Source organism: Balaenoptera borealis (assembly GCF_965194805.1).
Source record: "Balaenoptera borealis genome assembly, chromosome: 3".
Lineage (NCBI taxonomy): Eukaryota > Metazoa > Chordata > Mammalia > Artiodactyla > Balaenopteridae > Balaenoptera > Balaenoptera borealis.
The window spans coordinates 112,447,479-112,472,856 of record NC_138866.1 but is presented as its reverse complement, the minus strand read 5'-3'; the positions used below and the strand labels follow the sequence as shown (position 1 = coordinate 112,472,856).

At 38.3% G+C, this 25,378-nt stretch overlaps 2 protein-coding genes across 9 annotated transcripts in view; both read left to right on the top strand.

Moving 5' to 3' along the window:
* Positions 1–1,690: 1,690 nt before the first annotated feature.
* PCLAF (PCNA clamp associated factor) lies at positions 1,691–11,761 on the top strand. Of its 2 annotated transcripts, XR_014242139.1 has the most exons (5): positions 1,691–1,854; positions 2,153–2,233; positions 3,249–3,411; positions 4,856–5,143; positions 8,438–11,761. XR_014242139.1 is itself a non-coding variant. In XM_082383537.1 (4 exons), the coding sequence occupies exons 1-4, from the start codon at positions 1,809–1,811 to the stop codon at positions 8,481–8,483; spliced, it is 336 nt and encodes a 111-aa protein (XP_082239663.1). In that variant the 5' UTR covers positions 1,695–1,808; the 3' UTR covers positions 8,484–11,761. The 2 variants fall into 2 exon arrangements, 1 of the variants encoding a protein (XP_082239663.1); XM_082383537.1 differs by lacking the exon at positions 4,856–5,143 and having other exon boundaries at positions 1,695–1,854.
* A 2,550-nt stretch (positions 11,762–14,311) lies between these two features.
* CSNK1G1 (casein kinase 1 gamma 1) overlaps positions 14,312–25,378 on the top strand; it is a 196,718-nt gene continuing 185,651 nt past the window's right edge. For 4 of the 7 annotated variants that reach the window (XR_014242125.1, XM_082383383.1, XM_082383379.1 and 1 more), the window contains exon 1: positions 14,398–14,516. The gene's annotated coding sequence lies outside the window, so the exon portion shown is untranslated. Of the gene's footprint in view, positions 14,517–14,653; positions 15,000–25,378 lie in introns of those variants that run through there. The other 3 variants (XM_082383384.1, XM_082383380.1, XM_082383381.1) reach the window with 3 other exon arrangements.

Genomic DNA, 25,378 nt, shown 5'->3' with positions numbered 1-25,378 from the left:
GACTTAAAGATATTCTTTTGTATAAATTTAGGCAGAAATTTCATTTGTACATACTATAACTTTTCTTAATGCCTTAGGCCTTTAAAATTTTCAGGTTCACACCACAGAACTATTTTAACTGTAAAGGAGAAGCACTTCTGCAAAGCAAACATTTAAATTAAGAACTTTTACTAGGCATCACTGCTTTTTTTCCTGAGTTTTTACTCTAATTTGCATCCTTCCTTATCATAATTGGCATTAAAAAGACAGACATACAAACACAGCTATAGTAATATGCAGATTGCCCCTGTGTGCAAAGGTATATTTGCAATTCTTTCCAGCAATTTACTTGGCATGTGGACTAAGAGAAAAGACCAGCAGATTCTCAGCTCAGTTCTAATCTCTGCAAGGATCTGGGAATTAGGTAATTCAGGCCTTTGTAGAAGCCACTTAACTGAAAAGGAAAAAATGTGCATTGAAGAAACATTGTGTATTGAGAGGGGCATATGACAAAGAACAAGGAGGGATACCCTAGGGCTTGTTGATTTTTCTGATAGGACTTTGGCTGTAATCTTAGACACTAAGATTTAGACAAAGCTACAGGTAATTTGCAATACCTTTCCTCCTATTATAATGTTAATTTCATCTGCTGTCTAGATTCTGTAATTCAAAAACACAAAGTAGTTGTTGATTCTGTTAAAGTACTGAGAAGCCTTTATTCTGAAAGTTCAAGCATAATTTATTGGAGAGAATTAATGCCATGCTTACACTTTCAGGTTTGCCTTTCAAGTGCACATTTAACAAAGTACATCCTAAGGCAAATTCTTTTGATCAGGTTTTGTGCGTGGTATTCAGAGAGTGAAAATCATTGCCCAGGGCGTATTGTGAGTTCTAAAGATAAGCATAGGGAAGGAAAATAGTTATGAGCTCTTATTCTAAAATCATGTTCACTACGTGCCAGGGATGTGCCCTTGGCACATATGACATATTTTTAAGGAATTCTGAGACCATACAGGTCTCGGGAAAACGTTTTATTATTATAATAATGTTTCTTTTAATGTATGTATGTATACACAATTCACTGTTTTTTTCTTGTTTCACACCATTCTAAAAAGTTTTGTTTTTTTTTAAATCCCTGTAAATAGGGAATTCCCTGGTGGTCCAGCGGTAAGGACCCGGAGCTTTCACTGCTGCTGGGGCCAGCGTTCGATGCCTAGTCGGAGAACTAAGATCCCAAAAGCTGAACGGCCTGGCAAAAAAAAAAAAAAAAAAAAAAAAATCCCTGTAAATAAATTGTATTAGCTTTTTCCCATTCCATAGACTCGTTTTAGTTACGGATGCTGTAAAGAGTGTTCATACCTGAGATATTAAAAAGTCCTCTTCATTTCAGGTGTCACTTCCAGGAGTGACATTATGGATTTAAGCCTGTGGTTAACTTTTAAAGAAATGTTGGAATTCGCTGTCTTTCCTGGGTTTTCTTTTCTAAGCAGGCCCCTTTACCTAATTCTTGATCTTAGCACCCACACATGGGGCACCCCAGGAAAGCGCCCTGGCACCGCCCACCTCAGGCGGGTACGAATCACAAGCTTCTGCAAGTTGATGGACGAGTCAGCACTGCGCCCAACCCCGCCGCAGTCAGCACTGGACACAGGCGATTGGTTGCGCGTGAAAGGCGCGGAACCAATGGGAGCGGAGGCCTGGGAGAGTCAGTGGAGCGCGCGGGAAAGGGACCAATATAAACTGTGGCGGGAGATTCGTTTTCGGGGCCTTGTCCCGTGAAACATCTTCGGCTGGGGAGTCAGTTGGTTGTTCTCATCTCGTGTTTGAACATGGTGCGAACTAAAGCAGACGGTGTCCCTGGCACCTACAGAAAAGGTGAGGCAGGCGAGCATGGTAGTGGAGGACAGGTGGTTCCCTGGGCAGCTCCGCCGCGGGCGGGAGAAGCCGGACCTGCCCACAACCCTGTCCGCCAAACTGGTCCAGCCCGCCAGGAAGCAGCGGCCCGATCCCTTTAACCAGGAGGAAGAAGCGGCGGGGACAGGGGAGGGTTATCTGCTGTTCTGGATCGCGGGCCTCTCCTCTCCAATAGGCTGGGTCGGAGAGTGTGGTGAGAAAGTGGCTCTGAGACTCTTCGTGCCCCCTTCTGAATGCCCTTCTTTGCCTTTCTCCGCAGTGGTGGCTTCTCGAGCCCCCAGGAAGGTGCTTGGTTCCTCCACCTCTGCCACTAATTCCACGCCGCTTTCGTCAAGGAAAGGTAAAAAGCGCCCCTGCAAGATCCTGGAGAAACCTTCTCAAAAGGAGATCAGGCCTGGCACCACAGTTCTCCTGACCTGCGAGCCCCCTGCCCCACCGTGGAATTTCTTTTCCTGAGATCCTCATCCCCGAATTTCTTCCTTGCCTTTTGCTCTAATGAGCGGGCCTGTCTCTTGGCGGGCTGGGGTAGGGGTGCGGGGCGGAGTGGGTCGCATTGTAAAGAATTTCAAGTCTCGGGTTAGGGATGGACACAGTTTCTCTTCAAACCCGTTTTTCTTTTCTACTTTAGCGTTGTTATTTTTCTTAGTATTGACAACTGGGCTTTTTCTTGTAAGAGGCTATGTAAGCACCTCTTTACTAGATTAAGAATCGGGACTATAGTTGACAGTGCTAATCACGTTTTGGTTTTCATTTCTACATATTTATCTTTGTCCTTCCTTCCCTTTCTCCCTCTCTCCTTTCTTTCCTTTTTTTTAAATTTGGTGTCGGTGTGTGTGTTTTACAACTTTGCAGCTCCTGTTACTGCTTTTGGGACATTAAGAGGGAAAACCGGGCCAGGGAAATAGCTTCACATCGCTCCTTCTGTGCGAGGAGAAGTTGAGAAAATACCATGCCATCTGCTGTCTCATTCCTTTTAGGAGGAAGTTGAGCAGTTTGGAAGATTAATTCCACAAGCTCTAGTTAAGAACATACAGGAAAAAGTGTGTCAAACTTTAGTATGACAGTACATAAGACTAACTGAATAGCTCTGCTTGTGGACAAAATATGAAAAATATTTTCTAGTTGTAAACATCTTGTTAATGCTATTTTTCTAGGCTAAAGGATAAATGTAATAAAGTGTTATACATTATATTATAACTGAATACAGCTTTATCATGTCACATTTTAAAATTTAAAGATGGATGTAACACCATTTAATACCCTTTAGATTTGACGTTAAAGAATTAACTTTCCCTTTAAGGAATGGTGATTGTATTCTTAATTTTTATTTAGTTCTATCTGTTTATATTTTATAGCTGAAAATAAGTACGCAGGAGGGAATCCAGTTTGTGTGCGCCCAACTCCCAAGTGGCAAAAAGGAATCGGAGAATTCTTCAGGCTGTCCCCTAAAGATTCAGAAAAAGAGAATAGGATTCCTGAGGAGGCAGGAAGCAGTGGCTTGGGAAAAGCAAAGAGAAAGTAAGTTTCCATATTCTGGAATATAAAGAAATACTTATATTCTTGAAAATAAAAGACAACAGAATATTGAGTAACTTTAAAATTTCTGTTTGAGCAGATAAGAAAATACAAACCAGAGGTTTTTAAAACTGTGCTAACCTATTATTATAAGTCACTCCCAAATTTCAAACATCAATGAAAGGTATTATTTTTACTCATTTCAGTCACTCAAAGAGGATCAGTTCCCATTCAGATATAAGTGTTACATTATTAATCATGAACTTCTGGTCTTTATTCTTTAATTTTTTCTGTTTGTTTTCTGTAGTCTTTTTTCAAAAAGCAATTTCCATGTTGGTTTATCTAGCTTGAATTCCAGTAACCTCACCTTTCAAAAACTACTAGTTCAGCCTCCACAGGAAATATATACCCAATGTAGAAAGGTTGGAAAATATAGAAATCCCCATCACTTAGAAACAACCAAAACTAACACCGTGATGTATTTTCTTTACAACTTCTCTGTAAATACATAAGAAAACTTCAAAGCAAAACAAGGTGGGTATAAAACTGCAAACATGCAGAGTTCATTGTGTAAACTTTTTAAGAAGATAATTAAATCATGCTTTCAAGATTTTAATGTCAGGAAAATGCTCATGATAAGTGTTAAGCAAAAATTCTGGTACAAAAGTACAATCATTATTGTGTAAAAGACATGTATCTAAATATACCAAATCTCTGTACAAAATATACCAAATATCAATAGTGATATATCTGGGTAAAGACCTCTCATACTCAGTGCTACCAACTTTCAACAACAAATATTTTAAGAATCAGGAAAAAAAATAATACCATTGGGGGAAAAAAGCAATGGAAACCTGCTTTTTAAATAGATTTATAAGTAATAGTGTCCAGACTCTCTAAAGAATTTTGAAATTTTTGTTTCAAAAACAAATTATTTGACTGGAGGTGGGGAGTGGTGAGCGCGGGTGGTGCCACGTCACCGCCATTATGAAGCCTCCGGCTAGATTTAAGACCCTGCTAGATACCTCCCCTGCACCAGCCAGTAGCCTGTGATCCTCCTCCACGGCACCAAGCAGCGAGCCCTGCCCAGGGCGGAGTGATCACCATGGGCAAGGGGATGGTGGTCAGGCTCAGATTGGGGCTGCTGCTTCTGGTGCTGCTCCTACCCACGCAGATTTATTCATTCGTTCCTTTAACCAGCACGGAAGGTCCTCCGTTCGAAACCACAACGGTCAGCTGTGCTTTGCAGTCAACAGCTAGTCTCCTTGTGGTCTTGCTTGCCCTTCTACATCTCTACCGTTAAGAGACTTGGCCAAGAGACATCTACAGTTTACCAACCCATATTCTAAAGCCCAATCCGTACGCCATCTAGAAGTCCAGTGTGGCAAGGAAAATAAACAGGTCTTCATCAAGTCTACTAATTCCATCCCTTGTTTTATTAACACAGAGAATGTTGAGACTCCCAAATTGGACTAGTTTAAAGAGCATCTGAAGGATTTGACCAGATAATGAAAGCCAATATTAAATCTGCTGGAGTTTCATGTACAAGACTGGAAAGAGACAACATCGAGAATTAATGATGTGATTAAGTATAACTTAAGAAATATGGACACTTCAAACTGTACCTTGCAAATAAGAATAATTTCATCTTCATCTAGAGAAAAAGGATGAGCTATGGAATGGAGATTCAGTTTCCATTTTGTTCACGAAATCTAGAAGGCGGTAAAATGATTAGGTAATATAAAAAGCTTCAGTGATTCTATTTATGATGTACACTGGAAGGAACCACCAGGTATTACTGCAAATCCTCTGTGTATTGTTTCAGCAGTCCTGGTTTAATGCTGATATACTCTCCATCAGGTTTTACACTGTTTTCACTGTTCTCTTGGGAACTTAACTCTTTTCTCTGGGGCTTTGGATTTGACATTGCATTTGACTTTCTTCAGTAACTGACACGTTCCAGGGCAATGACGGATTGGAATCTACTACAAATCCAAGCATAAGTAATCCCAGCAAATGCACTTAAAAGTCAAATAACAGGTATTTCCTATCACACATTCCCATCCAGATTCATTTAGCTAAGTTGGATCATTTAACTTGATTCCAAAGATTAGAAGTGCATTGACTTCAACCAGTCTTAAAATATTGCTTTTTATTTCTGCATATATTGAATAATATTTACAACTTAAAAAATTGATCTGTTTGGAAGGCATATTTGACAAATCTTGAAATTAACAGGCAAATATATGAAGGCAGCAAAAATAATGTGTATTAAGTATTTGGGAAGTGAAGACTGGAAACTTGCCTGCATTAAATTCATAACTCTTTTGTGCCCTTTCCATAAACATATATATATAAATATAAAACTTGATGAATAAAAATAGCTACACGTGGAGCACTTTCTACATCAGTCATTATTTTTAGATGGTTCTAAGCCTAAGTGGACTTGATCCTGGAAAATAAAACTTTACAACTGCCTTGATGTACAGAAGCCTTTTTAGAAGTAGAAACTCTGTGAAATCTTTGGTTCACAGGTTCACACAACGATGCTTAGATGTTAAGTATCCAATATGGCCATAGTACTCTTAATAAGTTTTAAGCCAATATTTGCCATCTTTAGAAGTCTACACAGGAACAACTAGATCCAGCTGATCTCAGGTTATGTGAGATCTATGTGTGTGAATGAACACCTCTTGCTTCATATCTGAACACTGTACACCTGTTTTGGATTGTACATTGTGTTTGGAATTGATTTGCATTGAACACAACTAAATAAAAATAAATGGTTAATGGGCAGTTAAAACAAAGTATTTGACATAAAATGATGTTTATGCATATAAAATTTTAAGACTTAATATTGTTCATAGGTCATTTAGTAAATTGTTATTGAATGCCTACTGTCCATCTAATGAGATATTTAAAAGGAGTGTCAAATTCTGGAGCAGTAACTAAATTTTATACTTTGTTGCTACATCACTATTATCATTTCTGTTTCAATAAAATCAACAAGGAAGGGGATACATTTTTGGATAGAGTTTTTTAATAGACTTGTTTTCATGATCCTGTAAGTCTCCTTTAGTTCCTTCTCACTTACTGGCACCATTCTTCCTTGTTCTTTCTCATTCTAATTTGAACAAGCTAATAGTCAATATTAGCTCTAGAATATATGACAATCCTCTTGAATTATTTGTGACTTCCATTAATGAAAGAAAATATTTGGCAATATAGCCAAATATGGCTATACCATTGATCATGACAGCAATAAAACCTATATTACAGGCTTCCTATCATATGGAAAAGATTACACATATAGTCTCATAAAGCACTTTGATCCATAGTATAATAAAATCTGTGACATAAAACTAGGTAATAGAGGTTTATATTATTACTTTAGGCCTCTGTCTTAGATTTGTTTTTGTTTAAGAGAATTGTAGTTATCCCTTTATTTATAATAAATCAATAGATTGGTTTTTTTTTTCTCCCAGTGTTATTGAGACATAATTGACATACAGTACTATATGAGTTCAGGGTGTAATGATTTGACTTACGTACATCATGAAATGATTACCATGATAGGTTAGTGAACATCTATCTCATACTGATACGTTAAAGAAATAGAAAATATTTTTTCCTTTTGATAGGAGCTCTTTAAATAGATTTACTATTGATAGTAAATAGAAAACTATCAGTATATCAGAAGGACTTCTGTCTCCCTAATTCTTAATCTGGAATATGGCTACTCCTATGGCTTTATTCTCACAAAGGAAGATGCATGGGGGAGAATCAGAATCAAGAAAAACTATCTTCTTAAAATCTTGAACAGAACTATGATACCTAAAGTAAATTAAATCAGGTCCTTGAAAAAAAGGAATTTTGGGTTATGATAGTGTTCATTTGTTAACTTGATTTAATTTCCAGGAAAGTACAATGAAGACGTCTTGGTAATATAAGAGTAGGTGAGTCAATGGTAATCTTATTCCAAGTCAGAATATCCTTGTTTTAGCTTCCTTCTTTCACTCACTTGCCCTATGACCATTCAGGCTTACTGGATCTAATTTGAAAACTATTTTAAAATAGATCTCACAAATCTTTATCAGTTCTAAAAAATTCTGATTTATGATTAAGTTTTTAATTGACTTTTTCTCTATAAAAAGTATAATGAGGGACTTCCCTGGTGGTGCAGTGGTTAAGAATCCGCCTGCCAATGCAGGGGACATGGGTTCGAGCCCTGGTCTGGGAAGATCCCACATGCCACGGAGCATCTAAGCCCGTGTGCCACAACTACTGAGCCTGTGCTCTAGAGCCCTCGAGCCACAACTACTGAGCCCATGTGCCTCAACTACTGAAGCTGGCGCGCCTAGAGCCTGTGCTTTGCAACAAAGAGAGGCCACCGTAATGAGACACCCACGTGCCGCAAGGAAGACCCAACCCAGCCAAAAATAAATAAATAAATGTATTTTTTTTAAAAAGTATAATGAGTACAAAATGGCTTTGGGATAATATAAATTATTTTTCAAAAGCTGTGATTACCATATGCCAACTTAAGACAATTTGGGGTTTTTTCTAATTAGATAATAGATTCATATAGTTCCAAAGGGTATACAGTCAAATATGTCAACTTGCTGTTTTCTCTGCTCAAGTGGATTGGTTAAATTCTTTTGCTTTTCATAATCACAGAGTTCTTGCTGAAGGACTGTACTCTTCATCAATCCACTTAACATATCGAAAGAAGATGCTATAGAAATAGAGATTCCCTCTTTAATAAAAATGGCAACATATCCTAAAGGGGAAAGTAATTTGGCAAATTAACAGGCAAAATAGATTATTAAAAATTTTGTCGCTCTAGTATTTGGAATCTGTAGGAGTTTATCAATTAATGGAGTTTAATTTTCTCCCATTTCTAGTCTATTGACGAGACCCACTGCACTGTTAATGTTCCTGATTTACATAAGTTTTTAAAAACTACTTATGTTTTGTTTTTTAAACATTTGACTCAGGTGACTATCGAAGTTCTCTCTTCTTTCCACAGATCATGTCCTTTGCCACCTGATCATACAGATGATGAAAATGAATAGAAATTACTTATTCACTCTTGACTGATGTCTCCTGTTTACTCTGGTATTCTAGGATGTAAATTTGCATAAACGTACTTGTTCCAATTAGCTTTGTTGAATAAGCATTTAAGTTAAAAAATGAGGCTTACATTTAGTTATTCAAAAGCAAGTAGTTATGATATTGGAAAGTTTATAAGATTAATTATGGTTACTTAACTTAGTATTCAGTATAATGCAGTATTCGGTTTCTTTTACCTGTTAAGCTTTTGCTTGCTAGAATTATTGCATGGTGTTCTAATTATGAATCTGCTGTATTTGAGATTTGCTTAGATTTTTGTACTGTTGCCATTTTTATTGGCATTTGATTATTGGAGTGATGCCATATTTTTGTTCCTTTTATTTGCTTTAAAAAGCAGAGGTAGATTTTTGCACATTAAAAAAGTCAGTATTAATTAAACTGAACCCATACCCTTTTTAAGAAAGGGGGCCAAAGATGCAATGTTGAAAAAATTTGGATGGCTGTCTACCTTCTTCTTAGAAAAATTTAAGGGCAGTTTTGTCCTAAGGATTTAAAGGGTTGATGAAGCTTCTAAAAACAACAACAAAAAGATAAAATACTAGCATAGAATTGGGCAGGAAAATTCCATAGACTACATTAAAAGAGAGGAATTTTCCTAGAATATGCATTTGACTTAGTGTCATAAAATATTACCCTTTGGGCCTATACTTTTCAAGTTGGAAATGAATAAAATATGAAAGGCAAATCATGCCATAGACCCACAACTATGTCTAAAGTCCTTAGAGCTACTATTATATTTTTCAAGATAATCAAGGGTATAGTTGAAGAGGTGGGTATAATAGTGCTTAGTAACTGGTATTCTTGCTTCCTCATCAGGCTTTTTGCTCACTGACATCCTGTTATCAAAACTAACCATGTTTAACAGGAATGCTTTCCTGAAGTTTGTTTTTAATAAACGAATACTCATTGTCACAATACTATCCATATGTGTGCTTTCTAAGATTATATCCTACTAGGTATTTCTATTTTATTCCTTCCAAATGCAAATCACTGTACTGACCTGATTTTATCAACTTCCAAAATAAGTCCTTATGACTGTAGATTGTATTTTTTGCTTTGTCTTTTAGAGGTGGGTATTAAACGTAATGATACTGAATTGAGACCAGAGTTTTCATCCTAAGTGCTTCCTTGACAATTAGGCTTTTGATGGGTATGAAACCTGATTTGCTATTTTTCATTGATGGAGAGAGAAACTTTATGGTGGTGTGTCCAATGAAGTCTAATTTTGGTATGTAATTGTTTCCAAAAAATTTGACCTAAAGAACCTACAGTCTTTTCAAATACAATCCTTTCAAAATATATAATACTTGGTGATGTCTAACTTTATTAGGCAGAGGTCCCATGTAATCTGTTTCCTTGTCAAACGTTTTTTAAAATGTAGATTGTCAATTTAGCCTCTTCTAAACATAAGAGAAGTACAGACTCCCCATTTACATTGAAATTGAATCAAAAAATAAAGTTTATACATTAAAAATATAAAGTAAGTTTTAATTTTGTACCCTTCACAAAGTTAACCTGGTTTTCATTTTTGAATGGATTATTCAAATAATTAATGTTAGTGTTCAATTCTGGAGCAAACAATGATTAAAGCTACTTTTATGGAATTTTTGAATGCTAATGGAATTCGTGAGGATCATATGAATTTTGTGTTTACATAGTTTCACAAAGGAAGATAATACTATAGTGAAAATTATAAAGTATGCCCAGAGTTATTTATGAGATGACAAATACTTGTCATTTTTCTAAAAAGCAGAAAATAAAGCCTAAACTAACTGAACTTTTCCCATATGTATATATACACTGCTTATAAATCTCACCGTACTTAAAATTCTTCACGCTAACTCACTTTTGGAAAAATTGAAGATTCAGCTGGACCTTGGTCCAACCAACATTGTTAAAATGGTTCCTTTTACCTTTGAGGATAGCCTATGGAGGTGGGAAAGATTGTCACTGAATCAAAACTGGGAGGAGTGTTAGAAGCTACCTTGTTCAACCCAAGCCAGCTATAGCTTTTCATTAGATGGACTATTTTATTAGCTGGATGGCAATCGAAAGTGCTACAAGTTAAAAATTTGATTTTTTTCTTAACTCCCCTCCTCCTCTTCTTGGTTCTGTCCTTGAAATAACATAGAACAAGTTACTCCTTCCACATGACAACCTTCAATTATTTAAAGATAGCTGTTACATCTTTAGCCTTCTCTTCCTAAGGCTAAACATTATGTTGTTTATGTCACATGTATCCTAAGTGAGTTTCTCTAAGTCCCTTGTACAAGGGGCCATGCCTTGTGTGTTGTATATTGCTTAGACAGATAAAAAGTAAATCTGGCTATATTTCTTCTAACTGATCCCAAGTATTCATTGATTTTGGTATCTTTTATGTTTGTCTGTTTTGTCTTTTGTATTTGGAGATGCCAATGGAACTCTAAGAATATTTGAATTTTTAAGTAATAATTATTAACAGAGTATTGGGTTTCCCAAAAATAAACGTTATACAACCTAATTCTTTCTTAAATGATTACAAGAGACAATTGAAAAATGACAAAAAGCTTTCAAGAGATTGAGAAAAAAGGCTAGAGGTCCTATATTGATTTGAAGAATGAAGGTACTATATTGACCTTGAAGGCTATTTGAGATCTAGCATAGATTTGAGAGCACTGTCTTAATTATGGTTCATATTAAGAATATTCATTGGGGACTTCCCTGGTGGCCAGTGGTAAAGAATCCGCCTGCCAATGCAGGGGACTCGGGTTTGAGCCCTGGTCGGGGAGGATCCTACATGCCGCGGAGCAACTAATCCCGTGCGCCACAACTACTGAGCCTGTGCTCTAGAGCCCGCAAGCCGCAACTACGGAGCCCGAGTGCCACAAATAGTGAAGCCCACGCGCCGAGAGCCCTTGCTCCGCAACAAAGAGAAGCCACTGCAATGAGAAGCCCACACACCGCAATGAAGAGTAGTCCCCTCTTGCTGCAACTAGAGAAAGCCCGCACGCAGCAACAAAGACCCAATGCAGCCAAAAATAAAAATAAATTAAAAAAAACAAAAAACGAACAAACAAAAAAAGAATATGGATTCCTGGGGACTTCCCTAGCGGTCCAGTGGTTAAGACTTCACACTTCCAATGCAGGGGGCGCTGGTTTGATCCCTGGTCGGGGAACTAAGATCCCACATGTCGCGTGGTGTGGCCAAAATAAATAAATAAATAAAATTTAAAAGATAAAAGGTTGATTTGGGTAATAATTTTAAAAAAAAGTATATGGATTCCTGTGATACTGCTCACAAAATCCTAAAAGCATAGTTAAACCCACATAGCTAGTTTTAGGTGTGGATTGTGCTATATACATATTTATTTATTTATTTGAATTTTTAAACATTTATCAACATTTTAGGTTGATTTACTTACAATAAAATGTATATGTTTTCAGTGTACAATAAAATGTATGTACCTGTGCTATACATCTTTAGAGGTCTCCAAGTAATGAGTATGTTAAAAGTGATGGAATTATACACGTCGTGATCATTTAGGAATTAAGCCAGATATTCATACACCTATACAAAAGTGACTCAGTAATAATTTTTTAAAAACTGTAGGAAGAGAGGATCTAAATAAATGCTGTTGTATGCTATTATAAGTCATATTTCTTCAGACAACAGGAAAAATGAATGATGCATAGGAATTTGCATTTTTGTATTGGCTTAAACTACCACATTTGATCTTAACTATTTTTATCCAATAAAACATTTCTTTCTATAGAACAGATTTACCGTATTCATGTTTTTAATTTTTTAAAGACATCTACGTCCACCATAGTTATATTTATTTTTTATAAATTTATTTATTTATTTATTTTTTATAAATTTATTTATTTATTTATTTTTGGCGTTGGGTCTTTGTTGCTGCCCGTGGGCTTTCTTTAGTAGCCGCGAGCAGGGGTTACTCGTTGCGGTGCATGGGCTTCTCGTTGCAGTGGCTTCTCTTATTGTGGAGCACGGGCTCTAGGCACGTGGGCTTCAGTAGTTGTGGCACGTGGGCTCAGTAGTTGTGGCTCGCGGGCTCTAGAGCAGAGGCTCAGCAGTTGTGGTGCACGGGCTTAGTTGCTCTGTGGCATGTGGGATCTTCCCGGACCAGGGCTTGAACCTGTGTCCCCTGCCTTGGCAGGCGGATTCTTAACCACTGGCCTCCAGGGAAGCCCCAGCATAGTTTTAGATAAGTTGTTGCTCATTGGGCTCATTATTTTACTTTTCTAATTAAAAAATTTTAAATATTTAAACCTGTTGCCAATTGAAATACCAAGCTCTATTTTGTCATGGTAACAGATTTATCACTTGTCAAGTACAGCCAGGTTTTTTTTAAAGAACAATTACTGACTGGATGTGCTCAGATTCCATTTGAATTTTGTGTGTGTATACTCCCACATGTATGCATGTCCATGGCAAGGGTGGAAATGTTTTAGACTTCTTTAACAATCTACTAGTGACATTTGAACCTGAAGTGATTTCCTAAAGGTTTTGCTGAACTGACTCTCTTGGTGAATCAATTTAATGCTGTGTCACATGTACAGGAAACCAACAGACCTGCTGTTTCTTTGAAATTACCAAAAGTCATTTCCTCTGCCCCAGCTAGGTGGACAACAGTCCAATATCGGTGAGTAAGAGGTTATCATGACCAATAAAATTATCATGACCAAATTATTATGACCAATAGTCAGCAGTTGCAAAGACATTCACTGAAAAAAAAAAAAAAAAAAAAGACATTCACTGCCATGGACTAGAGAACAAATTCAGGAGCTACTATTAAGCTTTATTGCTTTTAAGCAGACCTATTCAAGATAGGAAAGTTAAGCCAAGATTTTTACTCATTTTTCTCTGAATGCCGTACTACATTTCTCTGAATATTTAACTGCCATAATAATATAGGTCATTTTTCTAGAAAGAGGATTAATTATGTTGCTGGCTTTTGCTCCAAGCAGTGGTTTTGCCAGTATTTTTCAAGCTCAGATCACCCCAACACAAGAAAAAATGAGGTCTCTTATTAACTTTCCCTGTCCACAGTATAGGATTGAAAGTTTATTCTGAGTGGAGGATTAAATGTCTTCCTCCTTCCCAAGCTTGATCACCGGCTTCCTTTGGCCTTTTCTCATTGTTTTTTCTTTTAAGGATTAATTTTTGCCAGATCATACACAAGCATGTGCAATCCTTACAAAAGAGATGGGTGAAGACAAACTTTCTCACCATTCGGTTTCAGGGGCTATCACAGGAGAACGAAGTGCATGAAAAAGGTTTCATAACATTGGAGGAGACTTTAAAAGCTCAGTAGAAACACAACTGAAAATCCACAAGAGGGAGATGCTTGCTAAACCGCCAGAAAGTAACTCTCACGAGGGACTGAGAGCCTTAACAGGAGCCAATAGGTCCGCCCGGGATTCAAGGCGGGAGGGAACAGGAGTAAATAGTGGCTGGGGTCTGGTAAGGGGAGTACAGGTGAAGGGAAAAGCAGGATTGGCTTCGTGACTTTGGCAGCGAAGCCCGTGCTCAGCCCAAGACCAGGAGCAGAAGGTAAGAGTGTGTTGCCAAAGAGGAGTACACGCTCCCAGCTACCTCCTGTTAGTCCCATAAGTAATGGGGGTAGTTGTCTTTGAAGGCACTTCCGCTTAGCAACCCCACGCGGTTGCTAAGGAGGGACGGTAGGGGGGATGACCCGGAAGTGGTGGTGTCTATTTCTCACTGCCTGCTTTCAGTTAGTCCTATCGGGAGCGCCAGGGTGCTCTGCGCCGGGCCGAGGGTGGGGCCAGCGCTAGAGGTTCCGGTTCGGCTTCTGAGGCACCTCGGCTCTTCGTCTTCCCCCTCCCCTCCCGCACCTCTCCTCCCTCCCTTTCCTGGGAACGGGAGAAGCCAAAGCTGCGGGTGGGTAGAGAAGCACTCGGCGCCTCCGGGAGGGGGCTGCGCCCGCCCCATCTGTACTCCGGAGCACTGCCAGGTACTCTCTCCGGCTTCGACGGGGTCCGGGAGGCTGGAGCTTGAGGATGTGTGTGTGTATCTGGGGGGTGGTGGGGGCCCCTTCTCCGGGTCGGGGAGGGGAGCGCGGAGATCCTGGGTGGGGCGCAGGCCGGCGTGTGTGCCCCTGGCGGGTTGCGGGGGTGGAAGGGAAGGGCTGGGGATGACGGCTGGCGGAGAGTTTCGGGTGGCCGTGTTGAGGTTGCGGAGGAGGCGCCCTCTCAGATGCAGAAGACTTTGGCCGGTGTGGACGGGGAGTTTGCCACCTGGAGGTTTAGCTCTGAAAGAGGGAGCATCCTCTGGGTCCAGGAGAGCATGGACCTCGGCGGGGTGGATGGGGCAATCCCATACTTCCATTGCCTGCTTCTTCTGCCCACCCCTCTGGGACAGAGCCCGGCTTCGGGGGTTGTGAGTCGGCTGGGCACCGCGGGGAGCCGCCCTTGGCAGAGCTAGGGCAGAAGAGTGGGTAAGGAGACCTCCCTCCTCCCAACTTCCGTGCGCTTCCCCCACTTCTTCCTTTACTGGTCTCTTGCCCCAGTGTCCTACAGGAGCGGTAGCCCCCTCCCCAAGTGGGTAGGCATCACAGCGTAAAAGAAAGAGGGTGGAACTGGGTTTGTGGCCCCAAATGATACTTCGAATGTTTGGAAAGTGCCAGATTGACATATTCAACCAAGTCTCCCAGCTCAATATTAAGTCTGGTCTAAATTATTTTAGAAAAGTGCAGTTCTGGAAACCAGCAAACTGTAAGCTGGTCTGGCATAGCCTTATTTGGTAGATATGCGTGTTTTTAAAAAACAGACTGGGGGAACCGTAAAGATACAGAGGTCTAGGCGAGACGTGTTGAGGCAAGCCTTTTCCAACATCTTTCTTACCTGCCAGTAAGCTTGACCTAGTTTAAATGAAGCACACAGATCCTCTTCATTTATATTTCAATCAGTGACTGAATTGTAGGTACTGTGTGGTTATCAGTGTCTCAGAATAGTTGCGTGAACCTTCGGATAGACAAGATTCCCTGCTTTTGAGCCTGTCTCATAATCTTTTAAGGAGATAATTGTGGTCAAGTGCAAGTATTGGTTTTGAGGTTAGGTAAATCTGGGATTGAACTCGGACTGCCACTGGCTAGTTGTTGACCTTGGGCAAGTCATGGAACCTACCAGAGATTCAGTTTCTTAAGTAACACGAGTTAAAATTCTAATCAGTATTGTAAGGGGGGGGAGGTAATGTATCTAAATAACAGTCCACTTTAAATGGAAGCACCTTCCAGTTGAAAGATGAATTATTAATAATCTTACACAGTCAAGGTAGCCCAGTTTTGTGGAGTGAGGTTTGAGATAGGAACAGAACTGGATAATATTCCAAAACATATATATACAACAGGACTTTCAGTAGTTTCTAGAAATTGATCATAAGTAGCATGAAATTCAGATATCAGTAGTTTCTTAAAACTCTTAAAAATAAAGCAGAATATGTGCATTAACTGAAATGACCAATAATGTTTCAAAGGTTTTTCTCAGATTTGTGATGTGTGTAGTATGGATTGGTAAGAAAAACATTTAAAAAGTAATGTATATAAATCTTAATTAACGTCACATGTCTGGAGAGAATTAAAATTGGGGCATAAAATAGAAGAAAGTAGTTGTAATTTTAAGAATAAAATCAACACAAGTAGCATGACTCATCTTAATTAGATTTAAACTATTAGCAAAACTTACAGAATTTTTATATGTATAATCTGTAAAATAAATGCAAATGGAATGAATTTCTGCCTTTAAATCATTTGTGATGATGATATAGAAATATATCTCAGAAACATGAAGTCTTTTTTTTTTTTTGGTTAGGTACCAGGCTAATCACTTTTTTTTAAAATAAATTTATTTATTTTATTTATTTATTTATTTTTGGCTGCATTGGCTCTTCGTTGCTGTGCGCAGGCTTTCTTTAGTTGCAGCGAGTGGGAGCTACTCTAAGTTGCGGTGCGTGGGCTTCTCATTGAGGTGGCTTCTCTTGTTGTGGAGCACGGGCTTTAGGCATGCGGGCTTCAGTAGTTGTGGCACGTGGGCTCACTAGTTGTGGTGCATGGGCTTAGCTGATCCACAGCATGTGGGATCTTCCCGGAACAGTGATTGAACCCTTGTCCCCCGCATTGGCAGGCAGATTCCTAACCACTGCGCCACGGGGGAAGCTCACATGAAGTCTTTATATTCATTTGTTTTGTAGATTTAAAACAATACAGTTATTTGTAACCTATTATATGTCAGATTTTCAGCTGATGTAGTTTGCTTTTTGATGTAACTTGAAGTTAGTAAATTTTTTTTTTCTTTTTTTTGCGGGGGGCCACACTGCGTGGCTTGCGGGATCTTAGTTCCCTGACCAGGGATCGAACCCGGGCCCCCTCAGTGAACGTGCCAAGTCTTAACTACTGGACAACCAGGGAATTCCCAGTAATTTTTAATTGTTAATTTTTTAATGTACTTTATACTCAAAAGATAAAAATCAAATAACTTGCTTTAGTAATCGTTTTTTTGTGTGAGAAAAGTGGTTATAAAGTTTGTAATTCAGTATCACTTTTTAGAGAAGTTTACAGGTTTTCCATAATTTCGAGAGAAATTTTCAAATATATTTCTTCTTCGTGTCTCTCTTAAACAGAGTTGAACTTTTTTTAAAAAAATAAAACTGTCCAGCTATGTTGCATGCTTCTTGAGGTAGAAATACTATTTTAAATTTTATCCACCACTGCAGCTACATAACAGGCACCAAATAAATATTGGTCAAATTGATAAATGGATGAATATATTTAAAATTATTAATAAGGTATCTAATTATGTTTTTTTGTTTTTTTTTTTAAATTTTATTTATTTATTAATTTATTTTTGGCTGTGTTGGGTCTTCGTTTCTGTGCGAGGGCTTTCTCTAGTTGTGGCAAGCGGGGGCCACTCCTCATCGCGGTGCGCGGGCCTCTCAATATTGCGGTCTCTGTTGTTGCGGAGCACAGGCTCCAGATGTGCAGGGTCAGTAGTTGTGGCTCACGGGCCTAGTTGCTCCGCGGCATGTGGGGTCTTCCCAGACCAGGGCTTGAACCCGTGCCCCCTGCATTGGCAGGCAGATTCTCAACCACTGCGCCACCAGGGAAGCCCTCTAATTATGTTTTTACTACATGGTTTGTAAGGTTATTCAACTTTCTAAGTGGCTTTTCTTTACACTGTAAAGTCTTTAGTGTATATGTAAGCATTTAACTGCGTTTTCCTGGATCATTATTTTTCAGTATCTTTCAAATCTTAAAGTTGAGACGATATTATCTTGCTTTGGTAAAGCCATGAGAAGTTCCCATTTTTTTCCTTATCTTCTCATAAGACTTTAATAAATAATTCATTTTGGTCTAAGAGTTAGGATACTGGCTGTAAAAAGGTATATTTAAAATGTGGGCAATAATAGAGACTGTTACAGATAATGCTTTTCTCAATGACCTTTTCCACTTAAACAAAGTTTGTGGCCATTCCACAGATCTTTGCAATTGTCAGTTATGGAATTTGCTGGTCAGGAAATCTAAAAATGACTAAACCTTCCTTTAATGTCTATGTCTTGGATGATCTCAGAAAACTTTAGGAGAGATTGGGAAGGTTTGTATACCATACTAGAATATACAATGAACAAAGTACAGTTAACTTTATTGGTGCTGCCAAATCAGGAGTGAGTTACTGTGGAAATGTTTAAAAAATGCCAGGCAGTGCTCTCCTCAAACCAAATGAGTATTCTTCCAGAGCTTGTTTCTATTTTAGAGCTTATTTCTTTTTGGACTATGATTTGCTCTCTAATAAAGATAAATAATCATTGTATCCAGAAAAAAAGGCTGATATCATAGACAGATTTTATTACCACCAATCTTGATAGAAACTGGTTCAATGGCTTCGAATAAGTGGAGGTAGATTTTCATGAAAGAACTTAAGAATTTGTGGAACGATAGTTTTTCTCTATTTAACATCTAACTTGTCTCTACTCATTTCTGCCTAATATAGAAACTTTGAGAAGCTGGGAAGAAAAAAAAAAAGAATGAATTTACTTCAGAATTAGCATTTTATGTTTTGTAGGTTACTTATTTGGAGAGCTAAATTGGATTTTGACATTATTGGGACTGTGTTCAAGATGGACTCGGGGAAAAAAAATTAGAGAGATGCCATCTGCTTCAGATTCCTGTTCCCTCACCCCTTCATGTTTTGTGGCTTTGAATTTGTCAGATTGGGTTTTTTTTTACATAAAAACCCTCAGTAGATTTAGGTTATATAATTTCAGCTATATCGGTGAACCTGTAACTAAAAGAAGTTGCATTTTATATTGAGTTACAAAGAAGGATCACAGACATTGGTTAAAAGTAATTGTTATTTCAAACTATCTGAACATGAGATAGCTTCATACATCTTCGTCGTCATTTGCTTAATAAACCATTCTTGCCATTAGTGCTTACCACAGTCCACTTATTGGTGGAAGTTGCTAAAAAATGGATTATAGAGATATAGAATAAATCCTTTTTTTCCTCTGATGTTACAACCAGAAGAGAAGTTTCTGTTGTCGTTTTTTTTTATTTACTGATGAATCCACTTAAACTTATTCTTTGAGTAGTGTTTTGCCTTACCTTATGCCAATTGCTATAGTTTTCATCTAAGTGATACCATACAGTTCATAGGGCACATACTTGTCACTTTTCAGTTTGAATCTTTAATAATCCTGAGGACAGGCTTTTGGATTTACTGAGCTGGAAAAGAATGTGTCTAGTTCAGGTTACAGTAGTCGGGCACTTAGCATGGACCAGAAAGACCCAGGCATCTCTGAAAAACTGTAAAGTAAAACTGGTATGGTATCGCAGAAATGATCTGAAGAGAGAGTCTTCTGGATAGAAGAGAGCCATGCTGTGTCTGCAGTAGGAATGTTCTGGTGAAGGGGGGAGACAGATAAACTGCCCTTGTAGTCTGTTCCTCATCCAGAAGCTCCAAGTAGGCAGTGCAGTTATGGCAGGGGCTGGGGTGTCAGGGATGGGAATTGTTCTTTAATAATTGCTCACCCATCATAATGGAGGCATAGACATACTGGGGAAAGGGGAATTCTCTTGGATTTTGTCTTGGCCAGAGAAGCTGAGTGAACAGGTAACCATTGCCCTTGCTGTCAAAGAGAACTTGGTGTAACACCTCTGGGTGCTGGGTAAGCCTATCAAAATGCTACAGTTTGATGTCTCCATCAAAATGCCACATAAATTTTCTAAGAAACAGCAACATTGGACCACATTGATTTCTGTAGTTTTCACATTCTAATTCTTTAACCTAGAAAAAGAGGTATTGAGGACTTTTGGGCTTCTGAATGAGAGTATCACACATTACATCCATCTTGATAGATTTATAAATACACTTTACTTTGTCTGTTGGCATCAATGAATGATGTGAAAATGTTTTAAGTTTTGTGTGTGTGTGTGTGTGTCTGTGTGTCTGTGTGTCTGTGTGTCTGTGTGTGTGTGTGCGCGCACGCTTGAGTGTCCATGATGATTACCAAATTTCAGTTCTTCAGGCTAAATTGCTAACCATAACTGTGGTGAAGCAGTTTCCCAGCTGGATTTCTTCTCTCTTTCCTAGAGATCACTCTCTGATGTATGTGCTAGTGAGCAGAGATATGACCAAGCCAATAAAAAGGCAAGGAGATTGAAGTTAATTTCTTTTCAGGAATTCCCTGGCAGTCCAGTGGTTAGGACTTGGCACTTTCTTGCTTTCACTGTGGGGGCCCGGGTTCGATCCCTGGTTGAGGAAGATCCCGCAAGCTGCACCGCGCGGCCAAAAAAAAAAAGAAAAAGTTAATTTCTTTTCATTTAAATTTATTTAAATGCTTATTCAAATTTGATTTTATTAGGTTTTTTTTTCCAACTTTGCTAGGATTTCTGTAGTTTAAAGTAGCAATAGGTACTCTTTGAGATTGTGGGTGCCCAATTTTTTTTAAAAAAATTAAGACTTTTTTTGAACAGTTTTAGATTTACAAAAAAATTGAGCAGGTAGAGAGTTCTATCTCTCTCCATATTCACTTAATTCCCAACCAGTTCCACCCCATTTTCCCCCATTTTTAAAAAACATTTATTTATTTTATTTATTTATTTTTGGCTGCATTGGGTCTTCATTGCTGTGTGTGGGCTTTCTCTAGTTGTGGCCAGTGGGGGCTACTCTTAGTTGCGGTGCGCAGGCTTCTCCCTGAAGTGGCTTCTCCTGTTGTGGAACACAGGCCCTAGAGCGTGTGGGCTTCAGTAGCTGTGGCATGTGGGCTCAGTAGTTGCGGCTCGCAGGCTCTAGAGCGCAGGCTCAGTAGTTGTGGCACATGGGTTAGTTGCTCCGCAGCATGTGGGATCTTGTGGACCAGGGCTGAAACCCGTGTCTCCTGCATTGGCAGGCGGATTCTTAACCACTGCGCCATCAGGGAAGTCCCTGTAGCTTTTTTTTAGACTGGTTTCTTTTACTTAGTAATATGCATTTAAAGTTCCTCCATGTCTTATTGTGGCTTGATAGCTCCTGTCCTTTTTTTTTTTTTTGAATTTTTGAATTTTATTTTATGTTTTATATAGCAAGTTCTTATTAGTTATCTACTTTATATGTATTAGTGTATATATGTCAATCCCAGTCTCCCAATTCATACCACCACCTCCCCCTCCCCCACCACTTTCCCCCGTTGGTGTCCATACGTTTGTTCTCTACATCTGTGTCTCTATTTCTGTCCTGCAAACCAGTTCATCTGTACCATTTTTCTAGGTTCCACATATGTGCGTTAGTATACGATATTTGTTTTTCTCTTTCTGACTTACTTCACTCTGTATGACGGTCTCTAGATCCATCCACATCTCTACAAATGACCATTCTAACTGGTGTGAGGTTATAGCTCATTGTAGTTTTGATTTGCATTTCTCTAATAATTAGTGATGTTGAGGAGCTTTTCATGTGCTTCCTGGCCATCTGTATGTCTTCCTTGGAGAAGTGTCTGTTTAGGTCTTCTGCCCATTTTTCGATTGCGTTGTTTGTTTTTTTTAATATTGAGCTGCATGAACTGTTTATATATTTTGGAGATTAAACCTGTGTCTGTTGATATGTTTGCAAATATTTTCTCCCATTCTGAGGGTTGTCTTTTCGTCTTTTTTGTAGTTTCCTTTGCTTTGCAAAAGCTTTTAAGTTTCATTAGGTCCCATTTGTTTATTTTTCTTTTTACTTCCATTACTCTAGGAGGTGGGTCAAAAAAGATCTTGCCTTGATTTATGTCAAAGAGTGTTCTTCGTATGTTTTCTTCTAAGAGTTTTATAGTGTCCAGTCTTGCATTTAGGTCTCTAATCCATTTTGAGTTTATTTTTGTGTATGGTGTTAGGGCGTGTTCTAGTTTCATTCTTTTACATGTAGCTGTCCACTTTTCCCAGCACCACTTACTGAAGAGACTGTCTTTTCTCCTTTGTATATCCTTGCCTCCTTTGTCATAGATTAGTTGACCATAGGTTTGTGGGTGTACCTCTGGGCCTTCTATCCTGTTCCATTGATCTGTATTTCTGTTTTTGTGCCAGTACCATATTGTCTTGATTACTGTAGCTTTGTAGTATAGTCTGAAGTCAGGAGGTCTGATTCCTCCAGCTCTGTTTTTTTCCCTCAAGACTGCTTTGGCTATTCGGGGTCTTTTGTTTCTCCATACAAGTTTTAAGATTTTTTGTTCTAGTTCTTCAGAAAAATGCCACTGGTAGTTTCATAGGGATTGCACTGAATCTGTAGATTGCTTTGGGTAGTATAGTCATTTTCACAATGTTGATTCTTCCACTCCAAGAACATGGTATATCTCTCCATCTGTTGTTATCATCTTTAATTTCTTTCATCAGTGTCTTATAGTTTTCTGCATACAGGTCTTTTGTCTCCCTAGGTAGGTTTATTCCTAGGTATTTTATTATTTTTGTTGCAGTGGTGAATAGGATTGTTTCCTTAATTTCTCTTTCTGATCTTTCGTCGTTAGTGTATAGGAATGCAAGAGATTTCTGTGCATTAATTCTGTATCCTGCAACTTTACCAAATTCATTGGTTAGCTCTAGTAATTTTCTGGTGGCATCTTTAGGATTCTCTATGTATAGTATCATGTCATCTGCAAACAGTGACAGTTTTACTTCTTCTTTTCCAATTTGTATTCCTTTTATTTCTTTTTCTTCTCTGATTGTCGTGGCTAGGACTTCCAAAACTGTGTTGAATAATAGTGGCGAGAGTGGACATCCTTGTCTCGTTCCTGGTCTTAGAGGAAATGCTTTCAGTTTTTCACCATTGAGAATGATGTTTGCTGTGGGCTTGTCATATATGACCTTTATTATGTTGAGGTAGGTTCCCTCTATGCCCACTATCTGGAGAGTTTTTATCATAAATGGGTGTTGAATTTTGTCAAAAGTTTTTTCTGCATCTACTGAGATGATCATATGGTTTTTCTCCTTCAATTTGTTAATATGGTGTATCACATTGATTGATTTGCGTATACTGAAGAATCCTTGCATCCCTGAGATAAATCCCACTTGATCATGGTGTATGATCCTTTTAATGTGTTGTTGGATTCTGTTTGCTAGTATTTTGTTGAGGATTTTTGTATCTATATTCATCAGTGATATTGGTCTGTAATTTTCTTTTTTTGTAGTATCTTTGTCTGGTTTTGGTACCAGGGTGATGGTGGCCTCATAGAATGAGTTTAGGAGTGTTCCTTCCTCTGCAAGTTTTTGGAAGAGTTTGAGAAGGATGGTTGTTAGCTCTTCTCTAAATGTTTGATAGAATTCACCTGTGAAGCCATTTGGTCCTGGACTTTTGTTTGTTGGAAGATTTTTAATCACAGTTTCAATTTCATTACTTGTGATTGGTCTGTTCATATTCTCTATTTCTTCCTGGTTCAGTCTTGGAAGGTTATACCTTTCTATGAATTTGTCCATTTCTTCCAGGTTGTCCATTTTATTGGCATAGAGTTGCTTGTAGTAGTCTCTTAGGATGCTTTGTATTTCTGTGGTGTCCGTTGTAACTTCTTTTTCATTTCTAATTTTATTGATTTGAGTCCTCTCCCTCTTTTTCTTGATCAATCTGGCTAAAGGTTTATCAATTTTGTTTATCTTCTCAAAGAACCAGCTTTTAGTTTTATTGATCTTTGCTATTGTTTTCTTTGTTTCTATTTCATTTATTTCTGCTCTGATCTTTATGATTTCTTTCCTTCTACTAATTTTGGGTTTTGTTTGTTCTTCTTTCTCTAGTTCCTTTAGGTGTAAGGTTAGATTGTTTATTTGAGATTTTTCTTGTTTCTTGAGGTAGGCTTGTATTGCTATAAACTTCCCTCTTAGAACTGCTTTTGCTGCATCCCATAGGTTTTGGATCATTGTGTTTTCATTGTAATTTGTCTCTAGGTATTTTTGATTTGCTCTTTGATTTATTCAGTGATCTCTTGGTTATTTAGTAACATATTGTTTAGCCTCCATGTGTTTGTGGTTTTTACGTTTTTTTCCCCTGTAATTGATTTCTAATCTCGTAGCGCTGTGGTCAGAAAAGATGCTTGATATGATTTCAGTTTTCTTAAATTTACTGAGGCCTGATTTGTGACCCAAGATGTGATCTATCCTGGAGAATGTTCCGTGTGCACTTGAGAAGAAAGTGTAATCTGTTTTTGGATGGAATGTCCTATAAATACCAGTTAAATCTATCTAGTCTATTGTGTCATTTAAAGCTTGTGTTTCCTTATTAATTTTCTGTTTGGATGATTTGTCCATTGGTGTAAGTGAGTGTTAAGGTCCCCCACTATTATTGTGTTACTGTTGATTTCCTCTTCTATAGCTGTTAGCAGTTGCCTTATGTATTGAGGTGCTCCTGTGTTGGGTACATATATATTTATAATTGTTATGTCTTCTTCTTGGATTGATCCCTTGATCATTATGTAGTGTCCTTCCTTGTCTCTTGTAACATGCTTTATTTTAAAGTCTATTTTATCTGATATGAGTATTGTTACTCCAGCTTTCTTTTGATTTCCTTTTGCATGGAATATTTTTTTCCATCCCCTCACTTTCAGTCTGTATGTGTCCCTAGGTCTGAAGTGGGTCTCTTGTAGACAGCATATATATGGGTCTTGTTTTTGTATCCATTCAGCAAGCCTGTGTCTTTTGGTTGGAGCATTTAATCCATTCACGTTTAAGGTAATTATCGATAGGTATGTTCCTAGTACCATTTTCTTAATTGTTATGGGTTTGTTTTTGCAGGTCCTTTTCTTCTCTTGTGTTTCCCACTTAGATAAGTTCCTTTAGCATTTGTTGTAGAGCTGGTTTGGTGGTGCTGAATTCTCTTAGCTTTTGCTTGTCTGTAAAGCTTTTGATTTCTCCATCGAATCTGAATGAGATCCTTGCTGGGTAGAGTAATCTTGGTTGTAGGTTCTTCCCTTTCATCACTTTAACTATATCGTGCCACTCCCTTCTGGCTTGTAGAGTTTCTGCTGAGAAATCAGCTGTTAACCTTATGGGAGTTCCCTTATGTTATTTGTTGGTTTTCCTTTGTTGCTTTCAGTAATTTTTCTTTGTCTTTAATATTTGTTAGTTTGATCACTATGTGTCTCAGTGTGTTTCTCCTTGGGTTTCTCCTGCATGGGACTCTCTGTGCTTCCTGGACTTGGGTGGCTATTTCCTTTCCCATGTTAGGGAAGTTTTAGACTATAATCTCTTCAGATATTTTCTCAGGTCCTTTCTCTCTCTCTTCTCCTTCTGGAACCCCTATAATGTGAATGTTGTTGTGTTTAATGTTGTCCCAGAGGTCTCTTAGGCTGTCTTCATTTCTTTTCATTCTTTTTTCTTTATTCTGT

Bases quoted from the DNA above. Each gene is read 5' to 3' on its own strand.
- PCLAF (XM_082383537.1), top strand. From the start codon at position 1,809: ATGGTGCGAACTAAAGCAGACGGTGTCCCTGGCACCTACAGAAAAG. The intron at 1,855-2,152 runs GTGAGGCAGGCG...CTTTCTCCGCAG, and splicing joins CCCTGGCACCTACAGAAAAG to TGGTGGCTTCTCGAGCCCCC. The intron at 2,234-3,248 runs GTAAAAAGCGCC...TATATTTTATAG, and splicing joins GCCGCTTTCGTCAAGGAAAG to CTGAAAATAAGTACGCAGGA.